Below are 15,267 nucleotides of genomic sequence, written 5' to 3'. Positions count from 1 at the left end.
AAAAACTCGATGCCTCCCCCCCATCCGTCACGCGTTGTTTCAACCAGACAGCCATTTGTAATCCATAGGGGGGGGGCGCAGAAAATTTTTGGAAACCACTTGGGGGGACGCAGAAGAAAAAGTTTGGGAACCACTGGTCTTTGTTATCGCCCAACCTTAACCTTTACCTGTTTTCACCAGCAGATGGCAGATTTGCACCGAGCCGTCTCTAGACAAATTACTACACTAGTGTAGGATTTAATTTTTCAGCCATTTCTTTAGGAAACGAAACAAAAACATAGATTTAGTGTATTTTTATCTAGCACTACATCTTCTGTTTGATTTGTATATTGTTTTTTTTCTACCTAAAGTAAAATGACCATCTTTAATTGATTGGTGAACATATTGCACATATCGGTTGATACCAGAACAAACCATAAGTATCATTGATCTCTTGTAAAAACACTTGACAAATATTTCTCTTTACTTTTATGAAGATAAACATATAAGTTATTGTTGCTGAGAAGCTTTAAAGGCCACAGTCCAACCAAACATCCAACCATCAGGTCATCCAAAGCTCAGAGGAAGACAGAAAGCACAGCAAAAATTTACCACAGTGCCTACAAAATGTGCTCACTGCATTTTATTGGTTTTAATAATCCATAACATTTACAAAACAATTAAAATGTTAAAGTGAAAACTGATTTTAACAAGATGACAAATGAGACATGTCGCATGAAATAAGTGATAAAGTGCATAAATATTCTCCTTCCAGCCAGTGTTCACAGATGAAGTGACAGCGTGTCGTCAGCCTGTCAGGCTGCTTATCTTCAGGTTTCCTCCATTCTTCCTGCTGAACTCTTCCAGTTCTGTCAGGTTGGTGGGGAACAGCTATGAACAGCCATTTTCAAATCCAGCAACCAGTTCTGTTTGGGACTGGTGTCTGGACTTGGACTGGGCCATTCCCGAACCTCCGCCTTGCTGTCTTCAAACCATTTCTGTGTAGCTTCAGCTGGGTCGTTGTCTTGCTGGAAAATAAATCTTCTTTGAAGCTGTAGCTCTCTGGCAGATGAGAACTAATTGTCTTCTGGAATTTCTCTATTTAATTTTACCTTTGTCATTTACAAACTTTCTAGGTTCTATATTCTCCTTCATGGTCTCTTTGGTCGAGAGGTCGTCAGATCCAGGCTCATCATCACATTGATCATATTCCTTCCATTCTTTGACTGATTGAACTGAACTCAAGATGTTCAGAGCCTTAGAGATTTTTTTTCTATCCATCCCCTGACTGACACACTCACCTGTGTTGACTTGGGTCACTCACTTTGAAGGGGATGAATATTTATGCACTCACTCATTTATACTACATATTTAGAAATATGTTACATACATTTCCAAATATCAACAATCAAGCATAACATTAGAGGCCAGCATAAAACAAAGAGTAAGTATATATTTCTAAAGGATCTAAGATGCATATAAACTTTTTTAGTTTTGCAATATTTTTCAATCTATACAAAGAATCAAAACAAAATTATGTCCTTGATCAAATTTTAGATTTCATTGTTGTCCAAAACATGTTATTTGCAATAAGCTGGAATTTCTTTTTGTAAAATACAACATGCAATCTCTGATCAAGATGATTTGATATCAACAGTAGAATTACAGAACAGAATGACTCAAACACAGCAACAAACTGCTAAGCCTCAGCATCTGGAGATGCACACCAGCAGATTACATGTTGTCATGTAAACTGGCAGATTATTTGGTGTGTTACATTAACCAGCTGCAGTTTTCTTCATTATTCTAAACAACAATTGTTTCTGTCATAATGGTCTGGTCACTCAGATGCTGTTAGCTTTCTATACGGCAAAAGATATGCAAGAAATGAAAACATGAAAAAGGTTTTCCCTCTTTAAAATTGCAACTGTTCAACATAAAGGTAATTATTGCAAGAAGCTGTATCATATCTAATATCAATGAATCAAACATTTAACAAATTATGTATTTCCTGGAACTCTGAGGAGGAAACAGATGCCAATGATCAGGGCTTGTTCTTCATAGCAAGGCAGTGACAGATGATCACCAGCACTGAAAGACATTCAACGAAGAGATAAAAAAAAAAAACAGAAACGGTTTTCAGTCACTATTTACATCACATTTTTGTGAATAGAGGAAAACTTCATTAATGAAACTGAGATATATATGAATACTATGGAATACATGTTTAAAACAGTTTTGCTGAAACTTTGAGCAGATTTACCTGCAGTACCACAGGGAACCAGCAGAAGGCGCAGCATCAGAAGGTACTGATCAGTCAGAGGTGGACTCCCCACCTGAACTGTCATTCGTCCATATTTAATCTGGAGGAAAAAATGACAACACTATGTTTAATTATATTTTTGAACAAAAGGTTGTATTTATACAATATGACTTTAGATTTGGCTGCCATGTAGAGGTAAGAATCACAGCCGTATCAGCATGAAGACTAAACATTTTAATGGCCTAAGCTAAATGACAAGCAGCATTGCTGTAAACTAGGACTGTTTAATGTATCACCACACAAATTTTAGATTTTACATTGCAGATTAAAAATATTACCGTTAACTGAGAAAATTTGACATGAGTTGTGTTTTGAATTTCACAGATGAAATAGTTTGCCCCAGTATGTGTTTTATTTTTGCCCTTCATGATGCAGGGGTATTGCCAGCCATCCTTGACGCCCCATACTGATAACTCTTCTGTTGTCATCTCCAGGCCCCAGTCTAGACACTGAAAAGAGCAGAAACAAATTACAACTGAAATTTTCATCACATTTAGATACTAAAAGTAAAGCAAATTAAAAAAAGTCACCTGGATCATGACTTGGACATTGTTTCCTGTCCTCTTTGATATAAATGTGGTAAACTGTGGATCTGGATGGTATTGTATGTATAAGCAATACAATGTTTCGTTGGCTACTTTCAAATATATGCTACAGTACAGCCAGGCAGTTTGTCCTTCAGGTGTTTCATAGGTGAAATTCTGTAGAGAATTTTAAAACATTCAGTTATTAAATTTAGGATAAGAAGGTGAATGTGTTGGTGACTAAAGTGATCATTACAATACAACCTAATGTAATAAAATCTTAACAAAATAGGAAAATAAAAACTCTAAGACATGAATGTGATGTCAGAGATCATGAAAACTTTTTGATGCAAAGACCAATATGAGTTTTTCTATTACCAACAGAATTACAGATTTCTTTTAATATGGATGGCTGGTTACTAATAATTTAGACATTTCTGCATTAAGAATATTTTTGTTGGTCTTATATAATATTCTAATATCATGTTTTGCTTTATTTTTTTATTTTTATTTATTTTTTATTTTTTATTTTTTTTTTTTTGCTTTAACCGTGAAATTATCATAAAATAAATAAAGCCTGTTAATTGTCAGTCTGTGGGACATTAACCTATAAAATGTGTTACCAAGTGAACTAAATTACTGAAATATATTAACTTTTTATTAATATTCTAATCTATTGAATATGACTAGTTGAGGACTAGTGCCAGAGTGGCTCAGATGGAAGCTCTCGCACAGTTTTGGTAACTGCTGCCATCGAGACAGGTAGGAGGAAAATTACACAGGAGAAAATACCATCTGAAATATCTTGAAATATCCTTCCTGAAAAGGAAAGCATGCAAATTTGTCTGCGCAAAAATAGCTAATGTGCATTTCATTCGACTTATATTTTAAGTCAGCTTTAATTTAGTTTGAATCAAACACAACGTGGTGCATATTTTGAATTAAAGAGTTTATGTCCCAACTCAGTTAGAATCAATAAAATGATTGTTAAAGAATCTAACTGATAAGTGAGATTGATAATGGAATCAGTGTTTATAAATTCTAATCAACTCCTAATATATAAATGGTTAGGAAAAATGTCTGTATTAGGCATTTGAATGGAAATGAATGGAAGTCAATACAAAGTCCTAGTAAGTCCTAAAATGCAAACCTAAGTGTCTGTGTCCATAAACCCACCTCAGAGTTTTTGTTCTCAGGAACTGCTCCTTCCAGATAGTAAAACCAGGATTGGTTATACCTGTGTATGACCATTTCCACAGATTCCAAATCAGATCCAAAAAGTGTGATCTTCCTCTTCCCACTATATGAGAGAAGAAAATCATTACAGACCTGTAAGAATTATCCACATATGAAATAGTTTGTCTTCACCAGGCCTTTGTTTAATAGGAAATATAATAAAACATAAGCTGCTGAGATGTTCCACTTAAGTGTTTTGTAAACATTAGCAACAATCCAACTGTGGAATCATTTTAGATGAATTTATGGTTTTAGGTCTTTTTAGGATACTTTAACTATCCACTCTCCTTTACAGTTTAACCATTAATCCTTGCTGGAGCTGAATGTATGATCAATACCGATACTGCACTTAAAGAGACACTTTATAGGAAACCTTAAACTCATTCGTAATATTTGCATTAAATGAGGCAACACATGCTAACTAGTTTAGAGTTTCAACTCACATTGTGCTGCTGCTTCAATAGTGATCTCTCCTATAATCTATATAAATAGATCAGGCTATTTTAATACCCATTATAAAATGTGGATATTTCTGCAATCACATATGGACACTTTTGGTGTCCTTGTAAAGGGAACATCTGTGATTTTTGAGAGGATAGGAAAATATATTTGTTCCTTGGAAAAAAGTAAATAAAGAGGGTACACAGCACAAATAAAGTTTCAGGTTTGCCTAAAAAAATAAGCACTTTTAATTTGAGTATTAATTTGATAGAGATTTTTATGAAGCTCTAAACCTCTATCCTCTATCAAATCACAGTATAATATGTCAACATTACCTCTGCTAAAATGTGTCTTTATACCTTAAAGCAGGGGTCCCCAAGCTGCGGGTCGCCTCCTCATTTGGTCCGGCCCCCTGAACAATACCCGAGAGCATTCAGTGTTTTTTTCATATATATGTGGATTTTTCTTCAACCACCGATATAAAACTTAGTTTCCCTCAATGGAATATATACTAGTCAGTACCAGTCACCGTTTCGCTCACGGTTTTTTTCCATTTGCATTTTGGGTGAAAATGTATCTACAAACGCAAATATGTCTTTCTCGAAAAACTAAGACTGGCCCCCGACCAGAAAAGGGAACAGTCATGTGGCCCTCGCAGGAAAAAGTTTGGGGACCTCTGCCTTAAAGTAAGGTAACAACCTGAGGTTATATGGTTTGTTTGTATATCACTAATGGTGATCATAATCCTGTTAACAATTAATCAATTACTAAATTAGTTTATTATTTTATTCTCTCAGTCCTAAAAGGGATGTATACCTTCTCCAGATAGTGGTTGGTGAAGTGCTGTTACAAGATGGTGCTGACTGGTAGGCTATTTTAGCTTCACCATGGCAACTCCCATCAGACAGGACAACACACACTTTGGCTTCAGCTTCATTGGTTCTTCTGGGAATGTGGAACGTCAGACTCTCACCAGTCTTGTTCCAAACTGGAGATCTAATCAGTCAGACATGTTGGGACAGGGGAAACAACCTAATTTTAGATCTCATATCATAAGAATGAAAATCAGACTCACAAATGTCAAGGCTGACATTCTTTCTGGATCAATTGTTTCCTGAGCCCAACATTTAAAAATGTTTTTACCTGAGCTAGATGTTCATAAATGGTAGATTTAGAGTTGTGACTTACTCCTGTGGTAAACAGTCCATTTCTGCCTGGATCTTGACAGCAATCACATCTGTGAGGTTGTGACCTCTCAAAATAGCGTTATTTCTGCCGTAGTAAGACACACGACTGGGAGAGACGGAGATGTTCCCTGGCTGGTGTCAGAAAACACAAAGTAAACTGCCTCAATGTTTTGATTTCTCTGGTGTTATTCTGAACTTACTTTATGGTGAGAATCAGAAGAGAGTAGAAAGTTATCCACATTTAGACTCACCACAAGGTTTGCCTTAGAGGAGGACTTTTGGCAAACACTCTCCTACAAAACAAAGAACAGGGACAAATTCAGCAGGTACAAATGTCTGCTTCCATTTTGTAACCTGCTTCTTTTCACCAGTCAGTATTTAACTGTTTCAGGCAGATGTTGGTTTAAAACTCAATACATAACAGGTAAACTTGTAGACTTTCTTTTAAAAACCATCTGAAAATGTCTAATTACATTCCGCTCTCCTTCACTGTCCCAGGTACAGCGGTTCTCCTTCCAGCCACATCCAGCTCTGATGCACTGCTGACATCTACAGAGAAACCAACATACATGGTCCTCAACATAGTTGTAGTAATACATCAGTGCACAACAATGCTAATAATTATTCTACAAACGGTACAAAAACACACAAAAGATTTCTGTCTTTTTTTCCTCATTTTAATTACTTTTTCACATTCACCCAGGCCAGTTTCCTTTCTGTAAATAAATAACTACATTTATCATTTGAAAACTTTTGAGGTTAAGATTTATTTTTGGCTGATTAAAATATCATGGAATTTTCAATCTGTAAAGTGTAAATGGACTTACAAGAGTGAACTTTTAGAACAGTCAAATAGCTTTAGTTGCTTTGTCAGTGTTGTTTTGCTGAATGTAATTTTTACAGTGACATCAAGTTCTGCAAATGAAAAGACACAGTAGTTATTTTGACAAAATACTGTATAGTAGGAAACATTTTAATACACCGTACAGCAGTGTGCACATACAGACAGTAGGAGGCTATTTTAGTTAGTTAGTTAAACATTAAATATATAAATAAGACCAAAGAAGCTGGGAAACCTTACAATTTATACGCTACTGAAATTGTACTTAACAAACTTCTGTTCAATAAAAGTAAAAGTATTTTTATATGTAAATATTATCAGATGTCACATTGGCTGCATGCAGAGTATAGATGATTATTCTCAGAGTTTGTGCTTTTGGTTGCAGTAAGGAGCAAAATGGAGGTTTGTACTGACATACACTGTAGGACACAGGAAGACTTCACCACTTTAATAGTTTTAGTCTTGGAACTAAATAAACAATGTAGCTCTCACCAAAAATATTTGTTCATTTTGGTGAGAGAACACACACTTGTGTTACACCCAACAAGTAAAAACAAACAAGTAATCTTTGTACTGTTAAGAGTATATAACTCTGGGTAAAGTAGATTTAGTCACTGGTTACCCAGGTAACTGGTTCAGTGTTTCTTACCAGGTAGATTTATCAGATTAGCCTGCTTTGATACAACATAAGGTTACATCAATACGATAGGAAATGAGAGTTTCTTGGCAGAATTTCACTGCATATAAAATTATCTCTTTTTTTAAAGGTACAGTGAAAAATTATTTCTTTTTTGCATCCTTACATTGATGACAGGATGAATAGCAACCAAGCTGATAAATAGTTCTTATCAAGCATTACGACAGATAAGCGAACCCTGAGAGATTTCAACATAGCTGTATGTTAGTCTAGCCTCATGAATACTGTATCAACAAATAACAGTTCACACTGGATTTATCATTCATTTATCACAGTGGATAAATGAAATTTGACTGAACAGGTTATCATGTCCTGTCAGAAAGATGGCTTTCACACAAGATTGTACTAATTGAGCTCCATTATGACTTTACTGTCAGCTTTTCCTGCTTTTTAAATATACTGTAATCAAAATTAATGTAAATTTCAGTTTTTATTATTGTGGTTTTCATTTGTAATATTTAATGATAAGCCAGATGATAAATTATTCAAGCCTAGGAGTTTTGCAATGATGTAGGATCAATTACAAATTTATTTACCAAACGTTACTGACCTTTAGCATTAAGATCGTCAGAGAGAATGCAGGTGCATTCTGGGTACTGAGGTTGTGGCTCATTTTGCCTACAAGGCCGGTCAGAGGTTGTAGAGATCTGAGAGGTAAAGTTGGACTGAATCTTCTGTGCCACAGTCAGATGTACTTTAACGACTATTTTGACCTGAGAAAGGAGCAAATAGAAGAAATAAATAACTTTTAGTTCAAACTGAATAAAGTCATCAGTCTGTTATTGATCCACCTCTCCAGTGGAGTCCTTCACAACTCTGTGGGAAATCACTTCCTGTTGGTATTCATCAGGGATGGACAACCAGTCGTCTTTGCAGCCATTTTTACTAAATGTACAGCTGAAAAGAAATTCAAATATGTCATTACGACTTTCAGAATTTACTGAAGGATTCAGCTGCACCTGAAGTTTCTCTAACCTTTCCTTAGAGGCACACCAGACACAGAATGGATCCGTACGACAGTCCTCTGCTCTCTTGTATTCGTCACAGTTTGACACTGTTACACGCTTAATCTGGAAGAAAACTCAAAGACTCAGACACACTTTAACACACAGTCTTGTACAAACAACATGAACAACTAAAAAACAAAAATGTTTACCTGTTTTTTACTCTGTAGATATATGTGTTTATGATCCAATGGATTCAGAAGGATTTTTGAAAAAACGTTCTCCTTCCCACTGGCCCTGTGGAGCTCCTTTGGACATGCTGGACGATTGTTCTTGTCCACAGGAAGCTGACAACAGAATAGATAGTTATCATTTTAGTGTTTTTATAATGTGAAACAATTTCAACTGCCTTGTTGCTGAAATATGCTAAACAATTAAACTTGATTGATTGTATTGTCTCTGGGGCATCTGGACTCCTGTTGGGTTATGTTTGCTGTGGTAGACTTTGGTTTCTGTTGGTCTTGTGCTGAAAGTTTATTACCTGACTAGATTAATACCACTGTACTGTCCTTCAGTCCAGCCTCTTCTAGTCATTAAAAAACTTCTTGGGGTGCTAATGGGGGCTGTCCGCCCATGGTGCCAAACCGGCTAGGATCTCCTCTGGCTGTGGCTATAATGGAATAGCGCCACCATCAGTGTGAGAATGTGTGCATGAATGGATGAATGAACTGTTAAGTATTTTGGGATCCTCTGAACTTGCTAAAGTACTTTATAAGTACAGGCTGTTTACCATTTCCTGAAGGGACAAACTGTGAATTTCTTGAACCTTAGCTGGTTCTTTCAAACATGTTTCACTTTCTGTAGTTATGTGCTGGTTACACAAGACCAGCTTTGCTTATCATCATGGAGTAATGCTAATTGGCATGTTTGTTCTAGGGGGGCCTCTGGGTTTATCACATAAATGTTCTGGAAGGGGTTTGTGTGTCTTTATGCTACATAAGCAAGCATCTCTGTTTCTGTGATTCAACACTTACTTCCTGATAGATAATCTGAAATTGCCTCTATTAGTGAGCCTGTGGAATGTACTTATAGTTTTAGCTCAATTATAGTACATCCAAATTTTGAATCATTTTCAGTGTTGTTCACTTATCTGGGCTCAATAAATGAGTCTTGCCAGCAAATTACAAGAATTTTGCTTATGTCTGTTCAAAGTGTATTTATAGCTGGCAGCAGGATGGTTCTTCATTGTACTGTAACTTTAATTTTCCTGAAGGAAACTCCCAAAAGGATTAATGACGTTTCTGTCTATCTATGTATGTCAGAACAACTGATCAAGGAAACACAACAGTTTAAGATGAGATGTAGTATCTGTTCCTGAAACACAACCACTGACCTTAATGAGCTGCCCGTTGCTTGTTCCGATGAAGAAAACCATCCAGTTGTCCTGCTTCACCACCAACACAGAGTTCATGTATTTCTTCTTGAACAGAACAGCCTTTGGTTCTAGGGACTTTGGTTTTGACTAAGAAATAAATACATTATTACATTTGGTGAATATTGATGATCTGATAAACATTTTACAAATATAAAATGTTCCTTATAGTCTTTATTAATTGGGCTGAATGTAGGTTGAGTAAATATAGTTATTTGATTTTTGTTTATATTGGTCAAAAAGGCTAATTGAAAAATGTAAGTCCTTCTTGAACATGCATGTCTTCACCTAATAAACAACAATGAAGATGGTTTTATTTGATTTATTTTAAGTTAAAGTCACTGACAGATGACGTGAATGGCTACATGCAAATATTATTCTGAGGAAGGAGAACAACATAAGTTAACATTACACACATTAGTCACTACACCACCTACCAACTGAAACACTGTTACATTAAGTTACCATAGTAACTACAGCAGTAAGTGAAGTTACTACTGGATGACACTCATCCCACTTTGTTCTGCATCACTCCTCTAATTACTGACAGCCTCCTCTGTGGACAACACTGTTACAATTTCCACCCAGGTGTTATTGGCCATTTCCTAGACTCATTTTTACAGTAGTTATAATAATACAAATGTACATAATTCCACACCGCATCATATAAATATTCTTTAAAAGTATCCATGTCTCCTACAGATACAAAACCAGATGGTGGAAGCGGACTAGTTGAAGCAAAATATCAACATGGTTGTCCAAGTTTATTTTCTTTTACAATTAACTTATGACCAATCACAATTATTACAAAATTAGATTAAAATGTTGTAATTTTAATTAAAAATTAAAACTACTTTATACTGGATTGCATAAAATTTTTAGTTGCTTAATGACTTACGCAACTAAAAATCTGAAATATTTAACTATGACAACAAATTAAATTGGAATAAATATGTCTTGCTACACAGCATATACAGCAACTCACCGGGTTGTTTGGCTTGTCCACCGATGTATAAAAGTCAGGATCTGTGTTTGCCTCCCTGCTGAGATCAGGACTGATGTCAAACAGCAGCAGCTCAGTGTTTTCTCTTCCTTTATCCACACTGAACACTCCACTCCACAGGACCTGCTGTCCACCTGGGACGACCGAGGAGGCCAGCAGTCTGCTGCCTTCACCTCCAGAGGAACTGAGAGTCGCTCCACGAAGAGACTCCAGAGTCTGAGTTTTGTTGGTTTCAGCCTGAAGCCAGATGAGACGGACTTTGTTGGTTTCACCTCCTGATGCCACGTTGGAGAACAGATACACTGTTGAGTTGATCTGGAATCCGTCCACAAAATCTACATCAGCTTCACTTTGGATCCCAGGTGGACTGCTGCCTGACTGATCAAGTCTAGAAAATAATCCTCCATTCTGTTTCTGATCTGTGTTGTGAAGGTTGATTGTCTTTAAATCAGCGCTACACTTGTCCTCCTCTGTCTTGTCTCTATGGTTCTTTATCGCTGTCAGAATGTAAGTCTCAGTCTGACCTGAATTCTTCTTCACATCCACCAGAAAGCTGACAGACCCACTGCTGCTCCTCTGAGGTCCCACCAGGAAGTTTTCACTGTAAACCACCTTATTGATGTTCTTCAGGTCCCGACTCTCACAGTAACATTTTCGTTTTTCATTCACACCACAGCTGATCAATCTGTTCTTAACAAATAAGAACATGTGAATGATAACATATGAGGGAATCTGAGCTGTCTCAGGTCTCTTGTCGGGATTCAGGTTGACCCACCAATAAAGTGTCTTTACTGTAGCAACATAAAGATTGTTGTTAGCCACGGCCACCTGCTGAATATCCTCTTTAACGGTGAACTCTTGCACCTCCAGACTCCAAGCAGGTTCTCCACAGATGAAGCAGAGCAGACAGAGCAGCAGGATCATCTTGTTCTAAAGGAAGCGGCTCTGAGATAAGGACAGCCTGCAGGTCGGTTTGATTCTCAGAAATGGGGGTAAAAGTGCTGCGACTCTGTTAGATGTGAGAGGGGAGGGAGCTCAGCTTCACGTCATCTTCTCTTGTTACATTTAAGCCAAAGTCCTGTTTAAAGAATATTGAAGGCAAATTCATCATAAAAGCAGTGTTGTTCAACCTTTTTCATAGATGTATTTTTATGTGCTCACTTTGTTTCTGCATGATTTAACTGAACAGATTTTTATTGAACTGTAAAGTGAAAAAATTATGTTTTGTATTAAAAGTAATTAAAAATCTGGAACTACTGTTTTATTTGATCTGGAGATCTGGAAATTTCTCAGAATTTTTCTTGAGGGATGCAGAGAAATATATTTAAAGATTCATCCAATTTGTCAGTCAAAAACAGATTTTCACATAACGTCGAAGTTAAATGAAATTATTAAAGAATCGTAATTCTCCTTGTACTTAAATAGAAAATATAAACCTTTAATCCTGTCACTTTATTGTTCTATAATTTCTTTTTGTTTGTCCCCTTTTTGCTATAAAACACTTCTACTCATGAGATCCAAGCTCTTGTGAGCTCAAAATGCCATAGTTTTTATTCAGATCTGTAACATAAATAGCCAAAAATATGGCCCATTGTCAATATTGCACATGTTGAATCTACCAACATAACTCATTTTGTCTCCAGCTGGAATTGCCACATCATTTTTCAACATCTCTGAGAAATTTGTATTTTATTGTAGTTTACTGCAATATTTCACTTTATTTTAGTCATATAAAGTCAGCCTTTGATCACCTGAAGAACATGGTCTGCTCTGCATTTGAACCAGAACCTGAAACAAACATGGAGAAGCAACATTCTGTTTCTATGCACCACAAATCTGGAACAAACTTCCATAAAACTGCAAAACGGCTGAAACACCGACTTCCTTTAAATCAAGGCTAAAACCTCCACCTGTTCAGAGTTGCTTTTGAACTCTAAGCATTGGAACATTGACCAATCGATATGATTTTATTAATGTCGTTTGGAAAATGCAATGTCTGTTACTGGTTTTCAGTTGTTGACTGTATGATGGGTTTATGATGTTTTTATGTTTTCATGAAGTAAAGCTCTTTGAACTGCCTTCTTGCTGAAATGTGCTATGTAAGTAAACTTGATTATTTCAAGACAAAATAAGCTGTCGTCAGCATAAATATGGTATTCTTAAACGTAGCATAAAACAATTAATTAGATCATTCCAAGTCTAGATCTCTACGGAACAAGCATTACTTGAATCTTTTAAGCATTGTTTTTCTTATGCTTTTTAATAATCTCTGCAATAAACTTTTGATAAATGCTGCAGTGGCTCTGAGGCTTAACGAGATGCACACTCAAGATCCTTTAGTCAGATATGCAAGAAGCTCATTATCACCATCCATCCTGGATGGTGATAATGAGCTTCCATCATTGACCCTGAGCAATGATGGAAACCTGACTGAAACAAATAATCTGCCAGACCACGTCTCACTGTTTATAGAAGAAAACACAAGAATAAAGTGCTGCACGGAGTTATAAAAATAGTCTCTTAAATTTTCTGTTTCATCAGGAAGTCTCTGTGAAACTCTGTAAACCAACGTTCACACCAACTGCTGTGGTGACGACAGAAATTGTGCATAGCTTTCTGACATGTCAGTGGTTATAACCACATTCTAGATGTTAACAAAAACTGCAAAACATTTATGACTGCAGTTCTTGAGAAAGTTATACAAATTTAACATTTGGTAGCATTTAGTCAACATGTTTAACACTTTTCTTTTTAACACTTGTAAGGTACATTTTTAAAAAGGCACCATTAGTAAGGGGTTCCATTTGTGTCAAAAATAAGTAGAAATCATATGTGTAGATGTTGTTGGCCTATGTTGTTGCTATGTTGCTTATGTAGATGTTGCAACATAAGACATATGCAACATCTATATATGCTTCATATGCCTCTCCTAAGTAATTGTCATGAGTTGGTGTTTATAGTGGTGAGGAGAGACACAGGACCCAGGTTATAGATGAAAAATTATGAATTTATTGATAAAGCTCAACAGTCCAATACAGGCAGCATGGCAGAGAATAGCATGCAGCTAATACCGGTAGCACTGCTACACAGAAGACTGACAACTAGAGCTGACGTTGACACAGGACTTCCCAGTTCTACTCTGCCGGCTAACTAACACAGACCAGGACGTAAGACGTACGTTTGACAAGGACCCGACAAGAAACAGAGACAACAGGTGGACTTAAATACACACTGGGGTAATCAAGGGAACGAGACACACCTGGGACAATCAACAGGGAAGAAACAGAGACTCACAGGGAACAGGATCACACAGAAACACGGATCATGACAGTAATAATCTATTAATGTATCAATTTCGGAGCATGAGAGCCCTCAGGCTGAGACAGACTGGCGACCTGTCCAGGGTGACCCCGCCTCTCGCCTGAAACATTTGCTGGAGAGGCACCAGCACTCTTCCCAACCCCACTAGGGACAAGTGTGTATAGAAAATGGATGAATGGATGGGAGCCCTCAGGGATGTTTACTCAGTCCTTTGTTTTTTCCTCTGATGTGATATGATTAGTACCTTCTCATTTACTACAAAAATTAAGCTTGATAAATTTGCTGATGAGCTAATAATTGTCAAACAGATGATCACTGGCAGTTTCTGATATGAACGACATGGGCAGCCGCCCAGGGTGGCTTCCATCCTGGAACTACCTCCAGGTTTTTCTCATATCTTTTCTCTTGCAAACGTTCTTTTATACATCAGCAATGATAAGCTGATAAAGGCAATGAATGGATGGATAGCAGCTGAAGAACCAATAGATTTGTAACAAAATGGAGTCTTGTCCCCCCAGTGAGAGCATGATGAGGTTTCAGCTTTGGCATAAGAACATCGTGGCCACATCAGGGCACACACCAGCCACATGTGATAGATAAGCTGTAACTGCTGCTGCTCGGCTCACCACATCACAAACAGGAGCCAGAATGTGGTGAGCTCTCATGTTTCATCACACGCGATGAAGAGTACACCGTGTTCTTTGAATTGCCTTGTTGCTAAAAATGTACTAAGTAAATAAAATGACCTTATCTTCATTGGACATCCAGGCTGGTTTTTAATGTGGACAATGTCCCCTCCCCGGTTTGTTGCTGATTGTATCTCACTGATGGATCTTCCACTATTCCGATTCTCTTATGACACCATGTTTCTAATAAGGTGGTGACGTATTTCTGTTTAAATTTATGCCACATACATTGATTCAGGGTCCTGCTTGCTCCTATTGTTTTTAGCCAAAGCTGCAAGATCTGTACCATGAAAAAGACGCAAAACTTATAATATCTGCAAGCTACTGGTATGTAGAATTGAGTTTTGTGGTGTGGTGTGTCAGCCAGTTCTGAACCTCTGATATAGTCTAAGCTTTTCTGGCCTACATGGATGGTGAGAATGTTTATATCATCACTAATAAACTTCATGAACTGGCTAATAACAGAGTTAATGCATAAATCTGTATCAATGTGAACATCATTCTGTGTAATACATTCCCTGAACATAATATTACAGGTTTGGCAAAGATGTCTTGAATTCTCGCACCTGATCTAATTGCACATATTTGTACACTGAAAAAATAACTCTTTGGATTAACATAAAAAAATCATGGAAAGATTTTCCACCTGATTA

The 15,267-nt window shown here is 36.9% G+C and overlaps 1 protein-coding gene across 1 annotated transcript; it reads right to left on the bottom strand.

Annotated features, from left to right (window-relative positions):
* Positions 1-153: 153 nt before the first annotated feature.
* Positions 154-11,581, bottom strand: LOC106937467 (plexin-C1-like). Its single transcript, XM_015018997.1, has 16 exons — positions 10,590-11,581; positions 9,566-9,694; positions 8,385-8,519; positions 8,204-8,298; positions 8,020-8,125; positions 7,779-7,941; positions 6,518-6,605; positions 6,164-6,239; positions 5,942-5,983; positions 5,692-5,822; positions 5,320-5,499; positions 4,003-4,126; positions 2,833-3,003; positions 2,581-2,751; positions 2,243-2,342; positions 154-2,070 (listed from the first exon to the last, which is right to left on the bottom strand). The coding sequence occupies exons 1-16, from the start codon at positions 11,529-11,531 to the stop codon at positions 2,024-2,026; spliced, it is 2,700 nt and encodes an 899-aa protein (XP_014874483.1). The 5' UTR covers positions 11,532-11,581; the 3' UTR covers positions 154-2,023.
* Between the last annotated feature and the right edge of the window lie 3,686 nt (positions 11,582-15,267).

Source organism: Poecilia latipinna, unplaced genomic scaffold (assembly GCF_001443285.1).
Source record: "Poecilia latipinna isolate Pla-1442-1.1 unplaced genomic scaffold, P_latipinna-1.0 Scaffold2356, whole genome shotgun sequence".
NCBI classification, from domain to species: domain Eukaryota; kingdom Metazoa; phylum Chordata; class Actinopteri; order Cyprinodontiformes; family Poeciliidae; genus Poecilia; species Poecilia latipinna.
The sequence above is the reverse complement of the archived record's forward strand: the minus strand, read 5'-3'. Positions and strand labels throughout refer to the sequence as shown.